The sequence below is a fragment of the Schistocerca americana genome, chromosome X, assembly GCF_021461395.2.
Source record: "Schistocerca americana isolate TAMUIC-IGC-003095 chromosome X, iqSchAmer2.1, whole genome shotgun sequence".
In the NCBI taxonomy this organism is placed as follows: Eukaryota; Metazoa; Arthropoda; class Insecta; order Orthoptera; family Acrididae; genus Schistocerca; species Schistocerca americana.
In genome coordinates, this window is record NC_060130.1 from 928,271,971 (window position 1) to 928,296,636 (window position 24,666).

The 24,666-nt window shown below is 39.3% G+C and overlaps 1 protein-coding gene across 1 annotated transcript in view; it reads left to right on the forward strand.

Annotated features, from left to right (window-relative positions):
• LOC124556804 (protein phosphatase 1 regulatory subunit 37) overlaps positions 1-24,666 on the forward strand; it is a 247,765-nt gene that overhangs the window by 212,971 nt on the left and 10,128 nt on the right. The window contains exons 8-9 of the mRNA XM_047130824.1: positions 12,321-12,509; positions 21,921-22,040. Coding sequence (XP_046986780.1) covers positions 12,321-12,509; positions 21,921-22,040 — 309 coding nt within the window. The remainder of the gene's footprint in view (positions 1-12,320; positions 12,510-21,920; positions 22,041-24,666) is intronic.

Sequence of the window (24,666 nt, forward strand, 5' to 3'; positions counted from 1 at the left end):
AAGGAAAACCATTTGACAAAGGTGCAGTCATATTAGCATTTGAAGGACACATCTTACCAGTAAAAGTAAAGCTAATTGTATATAGATGTGATGTTAAACAATACTTCCCACCACTCATGAGGTTCTTCTAGTGTTTCTGTATTGATCACATATCATCCTGCTGTACTTTAGAACCTATCTCTGCAAATTGTCGTAGAACTCCTCACAGTGGTCACCCTTGTGAATCATCTCCTCTCTGCACAAACTGCTTGATCCACCACCATTTCTGGTCATAACTTTGCCCAATTTTTAGAAAGTAAAAGAAAACTGAGGAAACTAAGACCTCAATCACAAGTCATACATTGAAGCATGAAAAAAATATGAACGGCTTCATTGAGTAGATATGATGACAAATTTTGCAAAAGTTACAACTAGCGCCTCCTCTGAAGAAAGTTGTAAACCTTCTGAAGGAAAAGTTATCACCTACCTTCAACCCCACCCATGCATTGTCAATGCATTACCCCTCAACTGATGCAGCCAGAGGCTCTCCATCCTCCTTTGGCATCACCAGAGAGAAGGTCATCTCCCTGGGACATCCTCATCCTGTATTTTATCTGACCCACCTATACATAACAATCACTGGGAGAAAGGTTAAAGAAGACCATAGAATGGTCTGATCATCATCCTATTCCCCATCTGCATCCACATACATTCCCCACAAGCCACTGTATGGTGCATGGCAGAGAGTACCTGTACCACAGCTAGTCGTTTTCTTTCCTGTTCCTCTCACAGATAGAGTGAGGGAAAAACAACTACATATGAGCCCTAATTTCTGCTATCTTATCTTTGTGGCCCCTATGCAAAATATATGTTGGCAGCTGTAGGATCATTCTGCAGTCAGCTTCAATTGCTGGTTCTCTAAACTTTCTCAGTAGTGTTCTTTGAATTGAATGTCTTCTTCCCTCCAGGGACTCCCACTTGAGCTCCCAAAGCATATCCGTAACACTTGCATGCTGATCGAACCTACAAATCTAGCAGTTCACCTCTGAATTGCTTGGATGTCTTCTTTCAATCCAACCTGTTTTGGATCCCAAAGAAATGAGCAGTACTCAAAAACAGGTCACACTAGCAACCTATATGTGGTCTCCTTTACAGGTGAACCACTCTTTCCAAAAATGCTCCCAAGAAACTCAAGTTGACCATTCACCTTCCCTACCACAGTTCTCACATGATTGTTCCATTTCATATCGCTTCGCAACATTATGCCCAGGTATTTAAATGGCGTGACTGTGTCAGGTGTGATACTGGTAATACTGTATCATAACATTACAGGTTTTTTTCCTACTCATCCACATTGCCTTACATTTTTCTCCATCCATCCATGTAGGTCTCTGTATGATGGTCGAACAATCATACATTTGTACGATAGTCCTGCATGAATGATTTCGTAGACGAGGAATGTAAAACTTCAGCCTTCCTTTTGCTGTCTTCTACTGCCAAACCAGGCTGGTCAACAAGTGACTGAATGGAAGCCTTAGGCCCATTTAGCGATTTTACATAAGGCCAGAATTTTTTCAGCTTCTCCACCAGATCTTTAGCCAAGGTATAACAGTGGTAGCATTGTATGCTTGCGCATAGATCTTTTCACAGACGCACTAATCTCTACTAATCTTTGCCTGTCATCATTTGTGTGTCCTCTTTTGAACCAAGAGTGCAACAGCCTTTGCTTCAGCATTTTCTGAATTTCATTATTAAACCAGATGTACAATCCCACATACCGTCATAAGAATTAAAATCTTGTAAAGAAAGTAAGAAAGAGAAAGAGAAAGAGAAAGAAAAGAAAAGAAAATGTAAATAAAAAACGTCTTTGTTGGTACTGCTCAGCCTTAAATCTTTCCTATAGAAGAACTACATGTAAATATGGATATTATACCAGTCATACAGAAAGACAGGAACAGCGACTTAAAGAAACTGCCTTTCACTTTTGCCGTCTTAACACCCCCTCTTTTAACAATGACACAATGGAATTGTTGCAGCTATTACTGTCACATGGGTGAACAATAGCTGTTAGTGTCCCTCTTCTCCACTGTATGTGTAGCACTGTAGGAATCACAGTTATTGGTAGTTTACCACTCACTAACCAGAAACTACCATGTTTTTAGTAACATATAAAATTTATTCACAGTTGCGGAATCTTTCTGACATTAGGTAAATTAGGTATGAAGATACATGAAAATTTGTGCTGGGCCGAGACTCAAACCTGGATTTCCCGCCTGTTGCAAGCAGTCGTCTTAACAAGTTCAGTTATCTGAGCACAATCAAAGTTTCATAATAAGGGCGTCAGGTGGCATTTGCACATTGGTCTATCATCCACATTTAGTGAACAGGTACTTCTTAACACCACACTCGAGACTGTAGTGATTAGAATCCAACTGCCTACTGTGGTAACGATTTGCAACTTATATATTCTGCCAAGTAGGGGTGTATCTTATGAAGAGGTGAAAGAACTATTACAATAGTTACCCTCCCTATTATCCAGCTGGATGATTTTGGTGCCCACAATTATCTGTTTAGCAGTGAGAATACAAATAACATAGGTCAATTAATCGAATGGCTCCTCATGGATTGTAATCTTTGTCTAATTAATGCAGGTACCCACATGCATTTTACTGCCAGTCTAGGCACCTATTCCCCAATTGATTTATCACTCTGCTGTCCTCTCTATGATAGAATGGTGTGTCCACAGTGATTTTTGCAACAGCTATCAGTGCCCCGTCATTTTATCAATGCCACGTTCCAAAGTGGTCCCTATAGAAAGCTAGTTATGTTGCCTAGTGCCCTGAAGCCTATATGATGATATCCCAAGAAAAGAACACAGACAAGGTAGTACAAGAACCTATGATTGTAACTATCTATGCAGTAAGTATTGTGATAACTTACTATTCTGCACATAGAACATAGACAAGATAGTGCAAGAAGCAACAAATGTGATTACCTATACTGCATGTAATGCAATAGATAACCTATTATTCTGGTCATTCCAAGGTCGTCCCTACAGAGAGCCAGTTGGGATACCTAGATGTCTGAAGCCTGTGTCATGATAGCCCAAGGAAAGGAACATTGACAAGATAGTGCAAGAAGCAAAGACTGTGATTACCTTAGCAACATATAATGCAAAACCTATTATTCTGGACCATCTTGACACATCTTTATACCATGCTGGTATCAAGAAATGGGCGAGGCCATCACAAATGGACAAAAAGCTTGATAGTGACTAAGGAGAAACCCTTCACTAATAATCTAATTTTATATTAATGGCTAAGAGCAGAAGCACGTTATTTAATAAAACAATGGAAGTGAGATTGTTGCGAACTATACATTGTTTCAGTGACTGCACATGCAACACATGCCCAGGTGTGGGAAAAACTGTGAAGTATGCTCCAGCTGAAATACATGGATTTTAGACTGAGAAGCACTTTGACATAGCCAAATTACTGGCAATTCTGCCAAAATGTCAACTTCAAAAAATTTTCACCCAGATTTTACTCTACATTGAATTTCAACACAATATAGCATGCTCTCTTTTAACATCTGATAGGTAGAGACATATAATGCTCCTTGTACATGCTAGGAATTCAAAGGGTGCACTAGTACAATGAAAAGATAACACTCCAGGCTCACATACCATACACAACCAGGTGTTTCACCACCTTAGTGACTATAGCAAACAAAGTCTCATGATGTTTAATAACAAGATTTGGCAAGAGGGAGTTTTTCCACCCAATGGACAAGAATTATCATTCTACCAATATCAAAACCTTATACAGACCTCACAATATAGACAACTATAGACCAATCATTTTAATGGCGATCACATGCGAACTCCCAGAAGAGTGATCGACCATTGATCACTGACTTTGTTGGTGTCTGGAAGCAAGAAGTTTGCTTCCACCATTTCAGTGCAAACTTTGAAGGTCCAAATCACAACAGGCTACCTTCTACGACTGGAGTCTACCATCAGGAAGGTCTTTGTACTTTGGTGTCACATGATAGCAGATTTCCTCAACTTACAAAAGGGTCATTCCATGTCAACTGAGTGAGGTGGCGCAGTGGCCAGCACACTGGACTCACATTCAGGAGGACGACGGTTCAACCCTGCGTCTGGCCATTCTGATTAAGGTTTTACGTGATTTCCCTAAATCGCTCCAGTCAAATGCCAGGATGGTTCCTTTGAAAGGGCACGTCCGACTTCCTTCCCTGTCCTTCCCTAATTCGATGAGAGCAATGACCTCGCTGTCTGGTCTCCTCTCCCAAACAACCCAACCCCACGTCAAGGGGACCAGGGGTCCCCACTCAACCATCTCCAAATCTAATGAAATTTGGTTTGATGGTTTTATGTGGTCTTTGATGGTTATATACCAATTTTCAGTGCAATATCTTCAGTGGTTTAATTTTTAGGAGCTTTTAAAGAGAGGCTACTCATCTTTGCATCACATATGAAGGTGGAAATGTGCCACATTTGCTATGCTTTTTTTAGAGTTCTATCAGATATTTGGTCATTTGTTTAATATACAGAGGAAACTTTTTATACTGAACCACACCTGGGAAAAATAAGATGTTAAGCCACATGTAAATGTAGATACAAGCCTCTAAAGTGGCTAAAAAATTGAACCAGTAACTACAAGACATTAGAGGGTTATACCTACCTATGATGTCTATATATGGACAAATTTAATTAACATTGGATGCCTAGATGAAAATATATGCATCTGCAAAGTTGGTCAAAATTTTCTGTGTGCAAATTTTAGGTTATCTTTAGGGGGCAATATCTCACCTTTGTGTTGTTCAACCCTTTTTTTCTTGCCACAGCTGAAAAGAGCGTCCTTTAAGCTTTAAAAGCTATATTGTTTAATTTCTAGGTCTTCCATTTTGATGAGTAAAAATACATTTCAAAAGTTATTATTTTAGCACTTCAAGGAGATTGAAAAGTGAAATATTTTGCTCATTAACTCCCATAATTAAATTTGTTCAAACATTAATTTAACACAGGCCATAAAAGCAAGCATAGTACACAACACAGCAAGTTTGCAAAACAAAAATACTAAAGAGTCAGTTCCATTTTTGGTTAAACAGTTCAACAATTTTGTTAAGGCAGATTGTGGATAACTGTATTGTCTTCTTCTTGATGATGATGATGATGATGATGATGGTGATGGTGGTGCTTCTGAAGTCATGAAAATATGTTGGTTAGGAGTCCATCAGGTGTCTTCAGGAGTTGGTGAGTTGAAGGGAGACCAGAACCGTGTGGGTGCTTAAAAAAGATGGAGGAAACCTTGTAGTTCATGTGAAACTTCACACACTTTTCCAACCCGCCAAAAACTGTCATACATACATGCAAATACTGTCCTGGTTATAAACTTGCAATTGAGATTACTGGAATTTATTCATCTGCTTTGAAGGCAGCATCTGTGAATGCTGTAGCATCATTGGAAACTCTGCTTACTTTGAGCTGATTACAATTAATTAGTTTAAACTGATGATTTTCTCTTGTTCCAGACATTGTATGTCCCACCTTGTTTCTTGGTCAGGCTGAATTTCTTCAATTTCTTCTCTTGGTGCATAAAATAACTTTGTCTGGAATACTATCATTACAGAATTTGAACAAATTATATGAAGTCAGTATTTGGTCATCTAAGGGCCTTTTCAGACTAGCATGGGCTGCTAGTGTTTTTGCTGTTCCCCCAGTACCATCACAAGGTGATTTACCATAGCTTGTTCCAAAAAAATTCCATTCGGCATTGATGCCAGAATCCTTTTCATGCAAACATAAATTGATGAAATTTTTTAAATTCTTATACTGAGCAGCTGAACCATCACTAAGATGATAAATGTTCTTAATGTTTTCAATTACTGTCTTTAAATATGCTATTAACTTTATTTGAAAGGTGTGGACACCAATGGTATAATGACAGAGACAGTCACTGATCATACAAATGGTAATACACGGACATTTGTTGCCACCAGAATAGACAACAAATGGATGTAATGGGGCCAGACTATTCTCCCAATGAAATCCTTGCACAGCATCTTGAACAACAAATGAATAATGCTCAGCAAAATCCATGAATATAATTAATTCATTTTCTGCAAGATTTCTTTTTAGCTGCTTAAGGTAAAAATTTTGGTGTTTTGACACAAAGTGACAGCTTCTTAAACCGGTAATTTCCAAAATCAGTGCCTCCATGAAATCTTCTCTAACATGTCTCTAATATGTGTCTGTCAGTATGAGCCCATTACTTGTATTCCATTGTCTCTTCAGGGTCATCTTCGAGGACGGCCTCTAGTTGTATTTTTCCTTTACATTCCCCACAACATTGCAGCATACAATATTTTGATTCCAAACTGCATACAGTTTTTTTCATCAAATGCTTGTAGTCATCTTCGGTGGAAGTTTGCTGAAGCCAGCATTAATTTGACATTTTGATGACTTGCGCATACACATACTGAATGAACATTCTTTCAGGTTACAAAGGAGCAGGCATTTCTGCTAGTGAATCTTTTCACCCTGGGCATAAGCAAGAAAACCCATTGCCTTCAAAAAAAAGTGAGGAAATTTTATTTTACTTTATCATTGAGCTTTTGCATCATCATTGAGCTCTTCTTCACCATTTTAGTTGAAACATTGAGTTCTTTAGCCGTTTTTTTTCCAATAGTCCAGCTGTTTGTGCTCAGGGCTTAAATTTGAACTTCACTTGCGGAATTGCTTGAAGTTTGAAGCTTAATCTAAAGTTAAGATGCCCATATCTTTACATTTTTGGCACTCTTCCATTTGTATTTAAGCAATATCTACTTGGCTCACAACAGCATCTGTGGCAGTTACCTTAATATTGGTGCCTTGGGCTTTCATAACTTTGTGGTTTATGTATCTCACTGAAGCCATTTTGCTGGTCCATTGAAGCTTTGGTGGTGGCTCTCCAGGTGGTGATAATGAAGTATCAGCAGTAAAGCAAGCTTCAAAAACATCAGTGTCATTAGTGGATGGTGATCTTTGCTTATGCTGGTGCAATGATTTTTTTTGAGCCACTTCATGTCTACATTTGGTACCAGTTTTCTGACCAGGTTTAAAAACTTCATAACATCACGGAGACTTGGAATGTAGGGCATAGCCACTAGCCCTAGCATGTCAGAAATGTAACATCTGCTGTCCAGATTACCCGCTAAACAAACTAGAGATGGTTGTGTTGTGTATCAAGTAATACTCCCAACCATCACACCAGGTGCTGGGCCTGTATTGTGGTGACAAATACAATCTTCAACCATTCTCCTCAGAGGTCAGAGACATACATATATATTTGTTGCAAGGCTGTATGTTACAACAGGGACTCACCTGAAAAGACAACAAAGTGCCAGTCCTGTGTACAGTGTTGTCTTTGGTCGCACCACTGTCAGCATGTCTCTCTCTGTTGCTGTGACAAGTGAAGTAATAATAGTGGCTGAAAGTCAGTGGTGCTCCATTGTTGCACTGTGTGCCATGCAGCAAACAAGCCTACTTCCTACTTCTAGGTATATGACATGACTGTACAATTCTGCATGACTGAGCATACAGTATATCTGCCAATATGGTCCCTCTTTCAACAATTGTAAGAACATCAAAATGGCAGATATTGAGATAACTGATAATGGAATCACTTTGTAGTGGGAAGGCATCAGGACCAGATGAGATACCAGTGAGATTCTACAGAGATTATGTGAAAGTATTTGCTCCGCTTCTAACATTACTATTGTAGGTTGCTGGAACAAGGAAGGATTCCTAGCAACAGAAAAAAGTGCAGGTCATTCGCACTTACAAGAAGGGTTGTAGGACAGATGCCCATAATTATAGGCCTATATCAATGATGTCAGTCTGTTGTAGAATATGGAACATATTTTATGCTCATGTATTATGATGTTTTTGGAGAACAAGAATCTTGTCTATAAAAATCAACAAATTTGCCACTGAATTCAAGACTTCCTGGCATATAGAACTTAACATGTTGCTCTTAACAGAACAAAATTGACAGATTTAAAGGTAATTTCTGAGTTACCCCAAGGAAGTGTGATAGGACCATTACTGTTTACACGGTTTATAAATGGCCTAGTACCATGTGTCGGAAGCTCTTCAAGACTGTTTGCAGATGATGCAGTTGTCTATAACAAGGCAGTAGCACCAGAAGACAGTAACAATTTGCAAAAGGACCTACAGAGGATTGATGAATGTACAGGGACTGGCAGCTGATCTTGAACATAGATAAATATAATCTATTATGCATACATAGGAAAAAATTCCATTACTGTACTACTACATTATTAATGGCTAGTTGCTGGGAACAGTATCTGCTGTAAAATATCCTCACATATGTCTTGCAAAATCACCACAATGAGAAAATTTGATAAATTAGAGCTAATACGGAGGCTTACCGGCAATCATTCTTCCCATGCATCATATGTGAATGGAACAGGGAATGGGGATCAGGTAATGGTACCAGAAGTACCTTCTGCCACACACTGTCAGGTGGCTTGCAGAGTTTTGATGTAGATGTGGGGCCATTGAGATCCTGTATGGTGTTGAGTATGGCCCTCCTGAACCTGTTAATTTCATATTCAAACAATTGTGTGCTCTCGACCAATGCAAGCAACAGTATGACAGAACAGAAAACCGCAGTCTCAATAGATCTTCTGTCACTGTCGAATTCCAACACGTGCTGATAGATGCTGACTTATATGCAGAATGTATATGGCATTATTCCTACCTACTTGGTGTAGTTGTGTTAAAATGCTAATTGTTTCCATGTTGAAGTAAGTAGTGCACATCTTGTCTTTTGAGATTTGTTTCATGCTGTCTTCATGGTGTTGTAGTTTTAGTGGCCTACCATGTACTGTAGTAAGGAGCACATGTTGCTGCTTAATTTCTCCATTACTATAACCAATTGCTTCTTGTTGCTATGTGTGCTTATAATGAATCATAACACTTTTTTTCTTAACTGTGTTCTAGACTGGATTGGTAAATGATGAAAAAGAAAGATTTCTGCAGTAATAGACCTTTTCAAATACTGAGATGTAGGTGATTGGGAGAGAAGTCAGGTTCACGACCAGTTTGGCATGGCAATTGTCTGATATGGAAGCAGTGCATTGGGCTATGAAGCCGCCATCAACATATAGGAGTTGAGATCACATGTTGTATCCAGTGGCTTTCCAGATCATCAAACTTAGCTTCTGTTTACTGTGCTGCACAACTATGCATGCTGCTATATTATTATCACCATCATAGTTTTTGAGACATAGGCAGCAATTGCTGTTGGACAGATTGAAGCAAGACTTGTCCGGCCTATACATTTAATGATTTCATTTAAATCCCTTCCAGATGCTATACTTCTCCCTTTGATCTTTACAGGGGTTTGGCCACTTCTGAATAGATTGCAGACATAAACATTATCTTCAGGTGATTGTCTACTACTGGTTGCAGCTGTTCAGTCTCACCAACAGCTTCCAAAATATCCATGCCGATACTTATTGTAAACACAGCCACTATTTTGTAGAATTCTTAGGTGCCGGGCTAGGTCATATTGTAATTACTCCAACAGACTTACCATCTTCAAGTGGTCTGGGACCACCTGAAGATGACAACAGATATGTTTGCTGAAGTATTGTGTAGTAGTTACAATGTGACCTGGCCGGACACCAGAGAATTCTACAAGTTAGAAAGACACTGGGAAAACATAAGATCGCATAACAACCACTATTGTTACAGCCCCCTGCACACTGCTTGTCTGATATGTTTGTTGCACTCCCATATATGTAAGGCACCACTCTCATTGTTTATGCATTGTCACAAGTCACTCATCCACTATGGTGCTGCTCTTTCCCACCTCCATGACAGTTGAAAGCCCTTGAAATTGTTTGGAGAAGCTTTATTGTCATGTGTCAACGTCCATGTATTTTTCATCTAATGGCAGAATTGCAGAATAGAATGACAGAGTGGCTACAGTTCAACTCCCATAGTCAGGATACGACACTGAAGACTTCAGATTTGTAACCAGCCTGCTTCAAAATATACATACATGATACCTGTTTCATCTGGCATCATGGATGTAATGCTGTCAACAGATTTTTTAATCATTTCAACTGTCTTCATCCCTTAATTAAATTTACCATGGAGGTTGAAAGTGATGGGAGGCTTCTGTTTTTGGACATCATGGTTTACAAAAACAAGATGGTACTCTGGGACATAGTATTCATTGAAAGCCAACACACACTGAACAGTATCTGCATACTAAGAATTGCCATCCACCATGCCAGGCATGCTTTGGACTCTGGTACACAGAGCATATGCCTTTTCCGACGCAAACAGTTTAACCCAAGAACTTGCACTGGCTGTTTCTAAGGAATATAGATACTCTGGGAAGCAGATTTGTCTGGATGTGGAGTTTGGACCATACTCAGAGGTGCATGAAAAGGAACATAGGTCTGTGGCCTTTATTCCTTATGCTGAGGGCATATCATTTAAGACTGGAATAATTTTAAGGAATTTTGACATGAAGAGAGTGTTCTGCCCATCTATGATGATTAGGGCACTACTGGGCTCTGTGACGAATGATTTGGGGCTTAAAAAGCCTGGCATATATAAAATTCCTTGTCAGTGTGCGAAGGCTTACATCGGCTGTTCAGTTTGCACAGTTTAGGACAGGTGCGTGGAACATCGCCATCACACGAGGCTACAACAGCTCAAAAAATCGACGGTAGCAGCTCATTGCCTAAACGAGAGACATGGAATGAAATTTGATGAGACTGTAATGGTTGGCAACACTTCCAGTCTTTGGAACAGTGTTTATAAAGAAGCAATTGAAATTAGATTGGCAGACAGTTTTATTAATAGAGACAGCAGTTTTCCACTTGGCAGGACATGGAATCCTGTGCTATCCCACATCAAAAAAGGACGTTCTCTGGTGCGGCCAGCCTGACTGAGTGCGATGTATTGTTGCCGCCGGTGCTCTACTAAGGGTGATGCCACCAGCCCAGTCTTGGGTCATTTTGCAAGACATATGTGAGAGTATATTTTACAGTAGGTACTGTTCCCATCAATTTATCATCAATAATGTCTGTGATGGGTTGAGCATGCACTGTGTGCAGTATGTAGGTCTTTGTAGGATGATGATTTGCAGCCGTGGCATCAGTTTTCAGTGGGACTCAGGACCAGCAGTGTTCTCCTGAAGATGGTGGACAGTTAGATCACCAAAATATTGATTCATGTTGATGTTAGGATCCCACAGCAAAGTGAAGGAGACTTTCAAGACTTTTTACACCAGGAAGGTGTACAAAGTCAACTGAAAGCCCACTTGCATGTTTAGTTAAGTGTGAAGCACCACTTCTTCCCCAAATGTGTGTGGTGTGTGTGTGCAGTGCTGTCATACATTAATGCATGATTTGACACTACCCTTAGTCACATCTTTTTGCTAGAGCTGTCCATCATGTTATTCAAAGATTCCCTACACTCTTCGCCTCATTGTCATTTGGTGCTGCTTGTCAGTTGTCATTATGTCCACAGCACTGATATGTGCCATATTATACTTTTATTGTTTGTTACTGTGCACATATCCTATACATGTGGGTGACTTGGTTCTTGCCCTTTGAGTGGTTAATTATATCGAACAAATGCCGCGGTCAGTGCAGCACTTGTAGCTTGTCCATTTCTCACATAATGATAAATTATATTTGTTTGTTTAACAACAAAAAATGTATTTTTGAAGTGAAAAACACTGCACATATAATGAAGAAACATTTCCTGGTGTCTATTTGACTATCTTTTAGCTGCACACAAAGCACAGTTCAAAACTGCAACTTGCTGCAGTAAACTCTCAACACTAACGCTTCCCTTTTACAGTAGTACTTCCAGAAGGAGTGGAGGAAGTAGTAACCTGTAACAGGAGGGCCTACCTGATGGCTGCTAACATGATAAGTTTCCATGTTCTGTTCTGCAAATTTACCCTTTTCACAGTAATATGCGCTTAATTGTTAAAAGTGCTGTTATTATATATTTTAAAAACTCTTCATCTTTGAAAATAGTATATATTAAGTATACCGTTGTTTTAGTATCAACAGTAAGATACTGGATGAAATAAGAATGCCTTGTAATGTATTTAACTTAAGTCTTCCCACTATGATAACTAATCAACAGCCTTCAGGATTATGGCTGTCACAAAATTACAGCCTTCAGATTATGGCTATCACAAAATTTCTGTTATCACTTTGAAGCATGTTGTGAATTGCTTTGTTGCGAATTTACATACATTGTTCTTTTTTTACAGTCTCACAGTAAAACATTGGAAACACTGAATGTAGGCCATAACACACTGAGCAGTGAATGCCTGCATATTATAAAGGAGCCACTTCAGCAGAACCGTAGTTTGTTACGTTTGGGTATGCAGTCAACACACCTCTCATGTGAGGGTGTCATAGCTTTGGCAGAATGCATCGCAGATAATAATGTTATTCAGGTAAAAGACAGATAATACGTTTGATATTTCTTGTATATAAAGTTAATTACTTTTAAATTTCAAAGCCGTTACATAGTGTAATGAACAAAAAGATGTTCAGTGGAACAGCACAGAAAATGAATGTATAGAATAAACCTTGGCAGTGTGAGAGACATTTTAAGACACACTGATCTAAACTGATTAGGTATTTACCTGGTCTGGGTAGCATAAGAATTGTAGTGCACAATAATCACTATTTAGATTACAAAGTTGGAATGGGCCAGGGGGAATAGAGGATGATATTACATTAGTTGCAAAGGTAATAACTTCTTAAAGCTATCTGCATAGTACTTTGAGCACCACCAGTCATTCTTTTATTTCTTAGTAAGACAGTTTTTAATTTTATTTATTTATCAGAGTCCATGGCACTATGCAAGATTCAGCTGCTTGGTTGCAAAATAAATCAGTACACAGTTTAAAGAATGCTAATTAGAAAAATTGTAAACAAAATATTAAACCACATAAAAACTTACAAGAGAGTATGCAAATGCATAACACATCACACACAAAAAATCTAAACTACTGCTATGAATATCTGTGCAGAATAGAAACAGCATGCCACAATCAAACCTTTCAATGTGAATTTTAATACTTGGGGTTTATCACTTAGCTTTTTTTTCAGTTCTGCTGGAAGCATACTGAAAATGAAACCTGCTGAATAGTGCGCACCTCTCTGCATAGTGCTTAAGGAAGTGTTATCCTAGTACGCATCATTTTACATCTAGTGTCACTGAATGAATGTTACTGTTTCTTCTGAATGAGTTAGCAAAATCCCATGATGGATATGTACGTGGATGACAGAGTTAGAACTCCAAGACACCTAAACAATAGCCTACATGAAGTTCACAAACTGACACTGCAGATCAGTGTAATTGTCGTTGTCGTCCCCCCCTCCCCCCATTTTTTTTAATTTTATTTTATTTTTTTTTTTTTTTTTTTTTACTGCGAATACTCTTGGTGAGTGCAAAGAGTTGCTCCAAAATACACAAAAATACAAGATAAGAGAAGGAAAGTAAGCAAAGTAAACAAGTCTTTGCATTTCAATGCCAGTGACAGTGGAGATCATTCTTAAAGTGAAGATAGAATCATTCAGTTTCTGCACCTCCTGAACGTGATACTTCCAAGATAGCCTTCCATATACCCTCAGTCCTAATAATTTAAAGTATTTGACCTCATTGATCATTTGGCCAGTTTGCGACAATAAAAATTGGCTAAAGAGTTCTGTGTTAGAAACTGAATGCATTGGTTTTGTTGCTGTTAAGAGTTAATCTGTTCCCTGAAAGCCACATGCTGATGTTACTGGCTGCCCTATTAGTTATATCATTTATATTACATTCCATGTCTTTGACAATAACACTTGGGTCATGTGCAAATATAAATATTTTTGAGTCATCTGTCATGTTTAGTGGAAGGTCATTGATATGCAGGATGAGCAAAAACTCCACTGACTTTATTACTGTGAGACGCATCTTCTTTACTGAAAGCTCTTTGCTTTCTATATTTTGAAAGGTGGTAGTGTGGACCAAAACAAGAAAAAAGTCTGAAGTGCATAGCTTGCGAGCGATGAGCACTTTCTCATCATTGTTGCTCTGAAACACTTCTCTTCAACTGAACAAGTGCTCATTGCTCTGAATGTATGCATTTTAGAGCCCGTGTTTACCCATTTTATCTTGTTTTGGTCTATACTACCAACTCTAAAGTTTGTCGGTAGAGTTCAAGATAAAGCAATTGACCCAGAACAGATTCCATGACAACCCACACTTTACATGACCCCCATCACACTGACACTGGGAAACTGCTTCTGGTTCCTATTTTTCAGATATAAAGTGAAGAGTTGTTGAGCTTTTTCCGTATTCCCATAACATTCTAATGTATGCAGAAGTATTGTATGACCCACACAATCAAATACTTTTGTTAAATTAGAGAAAATACTTGCTGTCCTCAACCTGTTGTTTAGCCATGCCAGTGCCTCACACACGAAAGGATAAATTGCAGTTTTTGTGTATACCTCTTCCTGAAACCAAATTGTGAGTCTGACAGCAAATTATGTGTACTGAGATATGTTACCACTCTGCTATGCATTGCTTTCTCAACAATTTGGAAAAACTGATATCAGTGAAACTGGCCACTGATTGTTTATATTCTCACTCACCCTTTTATAAAGTGGTTTTACTAACGAGTGTTTCAGTCCATGAGGAAATTGGCCACACCTGAAAGACATTGAACAGCTGACTGAGTACAGAACTGATGTGTGGTGCACTTTTATTCATAATCCCACTTCAGATTGCATCAAACACATGGGAGTTCTTACTCTTTAATGGCATAATAACTGATTCATTTTCATATTTGCTTGTTTCCTGTAGAATGCATGTGATGTATTAGTGTTGTAACACCAGCTTTTTAAGATTTCTGCATATTTAATTGTAGGCTTACTAATAAAATATACGAGGGCGGTTCAGAAAGTAACCTCCGATTGGTCACAGTGCGGGTTGTGGGGGGAGTAGCGACGCCATCTGTGCGTTCACGCACTCAACAGGTCAGTCGGCATCAAGCCGTGGTCGAGTGAACGTCGTACCTGCGCTAGTTTAGTTTTTGTGGCAGTTTGAAATGTGTGCTGCAATAGAAAACCCCGCCAAATGTGAAGTGCGTGCTGTCATAAGGTTTTTTACAGCCAAAGGATATTCTGCAGCAGCTATTCATCGTGAGCTTTGTGCCGTGTACGGACCAAGAGTTATGAGTGAAGGAGTTGTCCGTGAATGGGTACGTTTATTTAAAAGTGGACGAGAAAACGTTCATGATGAAGAGAGGAGTCGTAGACCATCATTGGTGACTGACGAACTCGTTCAGACAGTTGATGCAAAAGTTCGTGAAAATCGACGTTTCTCAATGTCGGAGTTGTCTACTGGTTTTCCCACAGATTTCTAAGACTCTCTTGTACGAGATAGTGACAGCAAGATTGGGTTACCGTAAGTTCTGTGCACGATGGGTGCCCAAAATTCTTACCGACCACCACAAAACTCAAAGAAAGGCCTCTGCATTAGACTTTCTGTCACGTTATGAGGACGAAGGAGAACCATTGTTAAAGAGAATCGTGACCGGTGACAAAACCTGGATTAAGTACGTGAACCCTGAGACAAAAGAACAATCAAAGATGTGGGCACATTCAAATTCGCCTACCAAACCAAGAAAAGCCTCGCAAGATTTTTCTGCCAGAAAACTGATGGCAACGGTGTTTTGGGATGCCAAAGGGGTGTTGTTGGTTGAATTCATGGAACGTGGTACGACCATTAATCAAGACGTGTACTGTGAAACAATAAAAAAGTTACGACGGGCTATACAGAACAAACGCCGTGGTATGCTGACTTCCGGTATCGTTTTTTTGCACGATAACGCCCGTCCTCACTCTGCTCGCAGAACAACGGCCCTTCTTGAGTCCTTCAAGTGGGACGTTATCAACCATCCACCTTACAGCCCAGACCTGGCGCCAAGTGATTATCACCTCTTCATGCATTTGAAGAAATGGCTCGGGTCACAGCGGTTTGATGACGACGAAGAGCTCAAAGATGCGGTCACAGGCTGGCTCCAGTCACAAGCGGGTGATTTTTATGCAGAAGGAATTTCAAAGCTTGTGAAGAGATACGATAAGTGCCTCAATCGCTATGGAGACTATGTAGAAAAATAGTGCAAAGATGTAGTTGTAAGATGTATATATTAAAATATTTTTATTTAACTTGGTGTATTTTTTTAAATCAACCGGAGGTTACTTTCTGAACGGCCCTCGTATGTTTCCGACTATTGACTAGAGGTGATTATTAAATATATAGCACAACTTTGGTTTATTCTCATGTGAGAGAGTTGTAATATGTCGAACACCCACATTCTGCCCCAATATTTCATTCACAGTTGACCATACAGTTTCAATTTTGCACTGAAAGCTATTCATTCTCTTTGTTTTACCCTGTCTAATAGTAATCCTCAACAATTTGCAGTATTGTTTGTAGCAAAATTTTGTTATTCGTCTTTGACTGTACTTCGAATTATGATACAGCTCCCATATCATAATTTGAAGTACAGCTCCATTTTTGTACCCATAGTAGAATACTATATGTGTACCCCATGTAACAGTAAATGATGTTGAACAAATCGGCAGCAAGGTCAAAAATATTGGATTTCCTGGCTACAAACATGCAGACAAATCAAAATCAAAAAGCTTTAAAAAATGGGCCTTCTCCGGACCAGTTGATTAAAAGACTTGGCCTTCAATCCAAGTATGCCATTTAAACATAGAAGGCATTGGCCAAGCTAAAAGCTAGTACCTATCTAAACTCCTTGTAAAGAATGATATTTAAATAGTTCTAATACAGAAACACACACTCCAGCTTCAGAAGACCTGCGTAAAAGAGATACAATCCATGGCTACGATCTTGTGGGTGCTACATATCACAGTGTGTATGGTGGTGCCACCTGTGCAAGGAGCAATATTGAGCATGCTCACCTTATTTCAACAAACACAGAAAATGAGATCCAGTATGTCTTGATACAAATGGAGGACATCATTATAAGTAATATTTGTAAGCCACCAAATGTGCTGTAGCCACTGGATGTTCTACCAATTACTGCCCATCATCTGTTTTATGCTAGAATTTAATATTCACCATGGTCATTTGAGACTATGCACATGACAGTGAATGTGGTATTACAGTCAGTGATTGGGCTGAACATGAAAATCTGTACCTGGTTTATGATGCCACCGATATGACCACATTCAGATGACTGCTTGGCGAAGAGGTTACAACCCAGATTTCTGCTTTGTGTACTGGGACTATAGAGGGCATCCACTGCCTATATGCAGAGAAGTCATACATGATTTCCCACACAGCCATCACAGGCCAGTAATGCTCGATATGGGGCTCTCTGTCCCTTTATCGCGACCAAGATGGAATTTCCACTGGGCTAATTGGCGGTGTTTTGCCAACCACATTGATAAATATATTTGTTTTATTCCACCAGAACCCAACCAAACATTACCCTCGATTTGTCAGGGCTGTTCTTACTGCTGCTAAGAAACTTATCCCCTGTGGGTACAGAAAGGAATATATGCCAGCAAGGAATGAACATTGCGAACAATTTTATGAAGAATATAGCAAAACTGGTGACAATGTTATTGCAGACGACCTCCTCCGAAGTCTTGACATGGCTAGAAAAGTAAGATGGTGCAAGACAGTAGAAAATGTAAACTTAAAACATTCAACTTGAAAGGCATGGTGCCTTCTGTGTAAGCTTGGCGGAGCCTCCAATAAACCCAGTCAGAAATCTGGTATTTCAGGTAACCAAATCGCTAACCATATAGTAGAAACATCTAGATCATCCTGTGACAAACAACATACTTCTAAAATAAAATCAGAATTGACCTCTGTAAAAGCTCAGTGCCCAAAAGAATCTAATTTCTCTTTACCATTTACACTGATGAAATTGGATGAGGCCTTGAAACAAACTAAACGTGCTAAAGTACTTGGTCTGGATAATGTGCACCTGGAATTTCTGATAAACGTGGGTAATGGTGGGAAAAAATGGCTGGTCAGCTTCTTCTCCAACATCCTAGATAATGGACTACTGCCCAATGAGCTAATGGAACAAAAATAGTGGCAGTTTTGAAACCAGGTAAATCAGCTGACCAACCTCAAAGTTTCAGGCCAATTTCCCTTTTTAGCTATTCTTACAAACTCTTCAAGAGACTCATAGAATTAGTGGATTCATTGTGGAAAATATCCCCGCTAAACAAGCAAGTTTCAGGCCACAGAGAAGTTGCTGCGATCAGGTATTGGTCCTAACAATTTTCATAGATACTAGTTTCCAAGAAAACATGAAGATATTTGTCACATTTGTAGACCTAACCACAGAATATGACCCAGTCTGGAGAGAAGGAATGGTATACAAATTACTAAAAACAATCTGATACCAAACAACTGTAACCTCCATCAACACCATGGTAAACAATAGGTATTTCCACATTTACTTGGGAGAAAATGTGAGCAAGGAGAGGAAATTAAGTAATGGTCTACCGGAGCTCTGTCTTAGTCCCCTATTATTCAACCTATATATCTCCAATCTCCCCAATAACAGGTCAACAGAATTCTGCTACACGGATGATATCACTATTGCTTGTAAAACCGAAGATCATGTACAAGTGGAGGCAGTTGTCACAGAATATCCAGCCATTATGAGATCCTGTTTTAAGTGGGGATTTAAACCCAGTACAAGTAAAACTGATGTATGTAAATTCCATCTGAACAACAACGAGCGAGGTGGTGCAGTGGTTAGCACACTGGACTCACATTCGGGAGGACGATGGTTCAATCCCGCGTCGGGCCATGCTGAATAGGTTTTCCATGATTTCCCTAAAATCGCTCCAGGCAAATGCCGGGATGATTCCTTTGAAAGGGCACGGCCGACTTCCTTCCCCATCCTTCCCTAATTCGACGAGACTGATGACCTTGCTGTTTGGTCTCTTCCCCCAAACAACCCAGCCATCTGAACAACAAACAAGCTAACAAGGAGCTCAGAGTGAATCGTCATAAAAACACTTCTTGCCATAACAAATACTCTAAGTACCTTGGTGTCACCCTTGACCGCACACTTTCATATAAAAAACATCTTGAAAATACTGCTCTCAAGATAACTCGTAACAATATTATTTAAAAATTGTGTGGAATGACATGGTGAGCTTCAGCAGATACCTTGCTCACATCATCCGTTGCACTGGTCTTCTCAGCAGCTGAGTATTATGCTTCAGTGTGGCTACACAGCTGTCACACCAACTTTATCAGTGTCTAGCTGAACCACACCATGCAGTTAATAATAAACAATACAACCAACTCCCATTTATTGGCTTCATCTGCTGAGCAACATCTATCCACCCGCAATCCATAAAAGTGAGGCCTTGCTTAGGGAATACCGCAAGCTACAGGAGAACCTGGAATTACCCATACAGGAAGACATACCAAGTCTACAATGAAATAGACTTCATTCAAGAAACCCACTGTTGTGGCAAGCAGAACAGCTAGATGACAGTAATATCAAGGTGAGAGTCCTGCGGAATCAGAACTGTAAACTTATTGAAAATCCTGAACAGCATGAGTGGTTCTGAAAGTATAACTTTGATACTGCTGGCACAGAACTTGACCGAAAACTATGGGTCAAATTGAACAGAACTCACACTGGCCATGGTCAATGCAGAGACTCACTTCACAAGTGGGGCACTACAGAGTCTCGAGTTTGTGACTGTGGGACTCAGAACCAGTCAGTCAAGCTTATTAGGGATGAATGCCCCTTTTGTTCCTATCAAGGGAGCTGGAGTGACCTCATGAAAGCTCATGATACAGATCTTATGTGGATTAGAAACTTATGTATTGCCCTTTAGATAGTTTTACATATAGTTTCTGTCTTGCTGTATTCTTTTTATATACATATACTGATGTTATATACCTGTATTTTTATACTGCTTGTGAGCCATATGACTAAATAAATAAACAGCTCCCATTTAATCTTACATGATATTATAATACCATTACTTGTTCAAATCGGTTACTTATTAGTACTGTGTGACTGGCTACAATTTTTTGATAGTAAAGATCTGTCAAAGAATGAGATACAAGTTTTAAGAAATATATTTATCATTCAAGTTGTTTGTATTTCAGACTTCTTACCAAGTTTCCCCTTCGAGATTGGCTTTAAATGTCTGCATTACAAGTGGACTCGTATCTCTAAATATTTTGTTCAGTGCTTCGAAATATGATTCTGCTTTTATTCCTGTCAGTATTACTGCCTGTGCTTCAGGCTCAGACAAGCCATTACTAATTTTTCTCGTGCTGAACGATTTGTGACTTATTACTGTTTCTCTGAATTTTAGTAGGAAACTATACTGCCTACACTAAGTTGTAAGATTCAAGTAAGTCAGCATTTGTTTTTCTGGAGAATCAGTCTGTAGGTTTATATTGAAATCCTCATACAAAATCAACTTAATGTTTTTCTTAAGAAGCAAACCTAATGCAGGGTCAGGTCTGAAGAAAAGAACTCTAGTCTGAACAGCGTCATTTGCAGATGCCCGTAGTGAAAAGTTTTTTCTTTGAGAAATGAAACTCTCCTGCACAGTCTTCAGATATTTTATCTATACAGTGTTTTGATAAGTCAACACTTTTAAATGAAACATTACACTAGACATAAATTCATTTTGCAGTCCTTACATATGGCAGATTTAGAGTAGCTTCTGCATACCATGTACAGCAGTGAATACAAACCACAAATATTCAAATTTATCTCACCTGTAACTTAACAGATTTTGATTACAGTCTTGTGTGAAGCATTCAGATATGACAGTTGGCTGCTAGAATGTCTACCTGTATTAAGTATTTTGTCTGATGCAACAAGCAAATGATAAATGTCCAATCATAACCCTAAACTCAGATTATCAGCTGGTAGTGCAGCAGCATAGGCATATTCTTTCCCGGAGAACAATGTAAACCACTATAAACTGAAAACAGAGTTGTATGTCTCACCAGGGACATCTTTGTTTATGCAGTTGTAGTGTGTAAATTAGTGTAAGTGTTAAATATGAAGTACCATGATAAGACTGGTGACGGCATTAGGTAAGGTTTACAGCTTGCCAGATATTTCACTTGTTGTGTAAGTGAATCATTAATGGAATACATAATTATTAAGAATATTGAGATTTGATTGTAATATAAATTGTATTAAAATTTCAGTAAAGTGTTTTTACTTTCTATGTGGTGCACTGTCAGTTGCACGTCTACTTGTTTGTGCCACATGTAATTCAACAGTGACACTTATACTGTCCAAAAATACATAATAAATTGTCTTAGTGGGTACTTAATATTCTTTTTTTACTGTCAGGATAGCATTTAGATGACTAGAAGTGAATATATTGCAATTTTTTACAGTTTTCAGAGAGAGCAGTTTTTTAATTATGTACTCTGTGCTATTATTGTATGTACTGTAAATAGAAAGTGTGTCTTGTAGTGATATAGAATTCAGTGGCATATGTACAGCATTGGTAAAGCTGAACTACCTCTTGACTTATATGTGAATTCAGTAACATGGGTAGAACTCTCTGAGCACAATAAGTTGTATCCTTAATTGTCATTATGTACATGCTTCACTTATCATTCTGTTTGTATGTGACAAACAGAGCATTAGTTTCAGTCAAAGAAATTGTAGCTTTATTAATTGAATACTGGTAACAGAAAAAATGCATATGTAGGTTGCCTGATAGATTTCTTATTGAATGTGTGTAGCAGAACTACAGTTTTACATTGAAATCCAGTGATATGAGATTCTTTATCAAATATTTTACAGCGGATTGATCTGAGAGATAACAACATCCAACTAGCTGGCCTTTTAGCACTTACGCACTCCTTGAAAGTTAATCATAGTGTAACGCAAGTGGATCTGGATGACAGACCAAAGAAAAAGATGGTATGAAATACTACTATTTTCATATATCACTACAGTTACTTGTCTATATATAATATTCATCAAATTAAATTTTGTATATGATAAACAGCTTACATTCTTTTGAACATCTGGCATGGTATTGCATGAATAAATAAATGTAAAGTAGGTGTGTTAATGGTTTCATAAATACTGAATATTATGAGTTTATAAAGAAATAATGAAATATCAGTTAAGTAAGGAAACTGTGCAGATGGTACCATAATGTCTATTAAATGTAGGTTTTACATAAGAAATTACCATTTGATTGGGGTTCTTTTACCAATTGTGCTTTCTATCTCAAATAATTGAGAAGAAAGGAAACTGTTGAAAGTGCCCCAGTGTAGTAGCAGTAGTAGGTGGAAACTGCTGACAGACATTTTACACAGAGCTACAAACAGTACAGCAGACAGTCATTGCAATGTGTAAATATCCCTTTCTACCTTCTTCTGGTACTTGTTCACTATGGTCACAGATAACGTGATATAATTTCTCTGATGCAAATTGAAAGGATATAAGAAACATGCCATACCCTACTGTAAGTACTTTTATTAATGTATACATTAATAGTATTCAGAGACTATGAACATAAAATTATATTGTTAATATTACTAACTAGTTACACCTGATAGCCAGGAAACATTAATATCCACCCTTATTTATTTGCATGTTTGGTGAATACTATTAATTACTCTCATGCTGTGAAGTGCAACAGGTCAAATTTATGACCACAATACATTCAAAACTACCCTAAGCACAAAAATAAGGATGAAGAAAACTTGTTGGTCCTCAAAAGAAAAAGTATGAGAAGAATCTTTAGACCTGTCCAGGAAGGGAGCTCGTGGAGACGTAGAAAAAAACCAAGAATTGTATGAGCTGATGAGGCAACTGAACATCGTTCAAAAACTGAAAGCATGGAGAATAAGCTTGACAGGCCACATTGGTAGAAGACCAGACACCTCTTGGCTAAAAGCCATACTTATGGGAAGACCTGATGGTACCCATCCAATTGGAAGACCCAGGAAGCGATGGGAGGATGAACTACAGAAAGATCTTTGCCAGCTTGGAGTGCATGACAACTGGATCCAAACGGCACAAGATCGCCATCTATGGAAGAGCATTGTGAGCTCGGTGCATGATCTTCAGGGTACTCAATCGCCGATTTGATGATGATTTAGAACTGTTGTGTGGTATGTGGGGAATATGAACAAACATGATTTCACTTTGTTTTTAAAGTTACGTTTTGTTGTCTGTCAGTCATAGCCTTATTCAGAAAAACACACAAAACACACACACACACACACACACACACACACACACGTATTCACAAAAGCAAATACACTTCATGCACATATGACCACTATCTCCTGTTGCTCTGGCCAGAATGCAATTGTCATGTTGAACAAAAGCAGTATTCCAAATTAGGGATGGAAAGGGAGAGGGATAGCAGGCTGTGGGTGGGGGAAGAGAAGAGTACTGTCTGGCAGAGCATGCAGGGACTAGATGGTGGCAGTACAAGGCTGCCACGTGCAGTGCAATGTTGGAAGGTTGGGGTGGAGGTGGGGGGATGGGGAGCAGAGAAGGGACAAAGACAGGAGGGTGTGTTGGCAGACAGTGGCACACAATGAGGGTGGCGGGATGTGAATTGGGAGGAGATGATATGACGGGGCAGAAATGGTTGTGGAGGGTGTGGGGATAGTAGGTTACCATAGGTTGAGGCCAGGATAATTTTGTGAATGGAGACTGTGTTGTAGGGATAACTTCCATCTGCACATTTCAGAAAAGATGGAGGGGAGGAGCCAGTCGGCCATTGTGAAGCAGCCATCGAAATGAAGCATGGTATATTCAACTGCATGTTGTGCCACAGAGTGGCTCACTTTGCTCTTAGCCACAGTTTGGCAGTGGCCATTCATCCAGGTGGACAGGTGGGATATGATCCCTGTGGCATGGGGTTGGGATTAGGAGTGGCAGAGGGATGGACTGGGATGTTGTGGAGGTTGGGTGGGCACTGAAACACCACTTAGGAGGGATGGGAAGGATCTCGGATGTCCCTCATTTAAGGGCATAATGATAGATAATGAAAATCCTGACAAAGGATGTGGTTCATTTGTTCCAGCCTGGGATGGTACTAGGTGACAAAGGGGCTGCTCCTTTGTAGCTGGTTCTTGGGGCTGATGGGAGGATTGGGGTTGTGTGGGGATATGGCACAGGAAATCCATTTGTGGACTACGTCTGGGGAATAGTGACTTTGTGAAGCCCTTTATGAGACCTTCAGCATACTGGACAAGGTAGTTATTGTCACTGCAGATACACCATATCCAGGTGTCCATGCTGTGTGGGAGGAATGGCAGCTGTTGAAATGCAAGTACCAGTGGTTGTTGAGGTGTTTAAGGTGGACAGATGTGTGGATGGAGCCATCGGAGAGGAAGAGGACAACATCCAGGAAATTGGCACGCTGGGTTGAGGAGGACAGAGTGATGTGAATGGGAAGGAAGTTGTTGAAGTTGTGAAGGAATGAGAGTTGGATGTCTTGGTCCTGAGTCCAGATCATGAAGATATCATCAGTGAACCAGAGTCAGACTAGGAGTTGGAGTTTTGAGAGGCTGAGAAG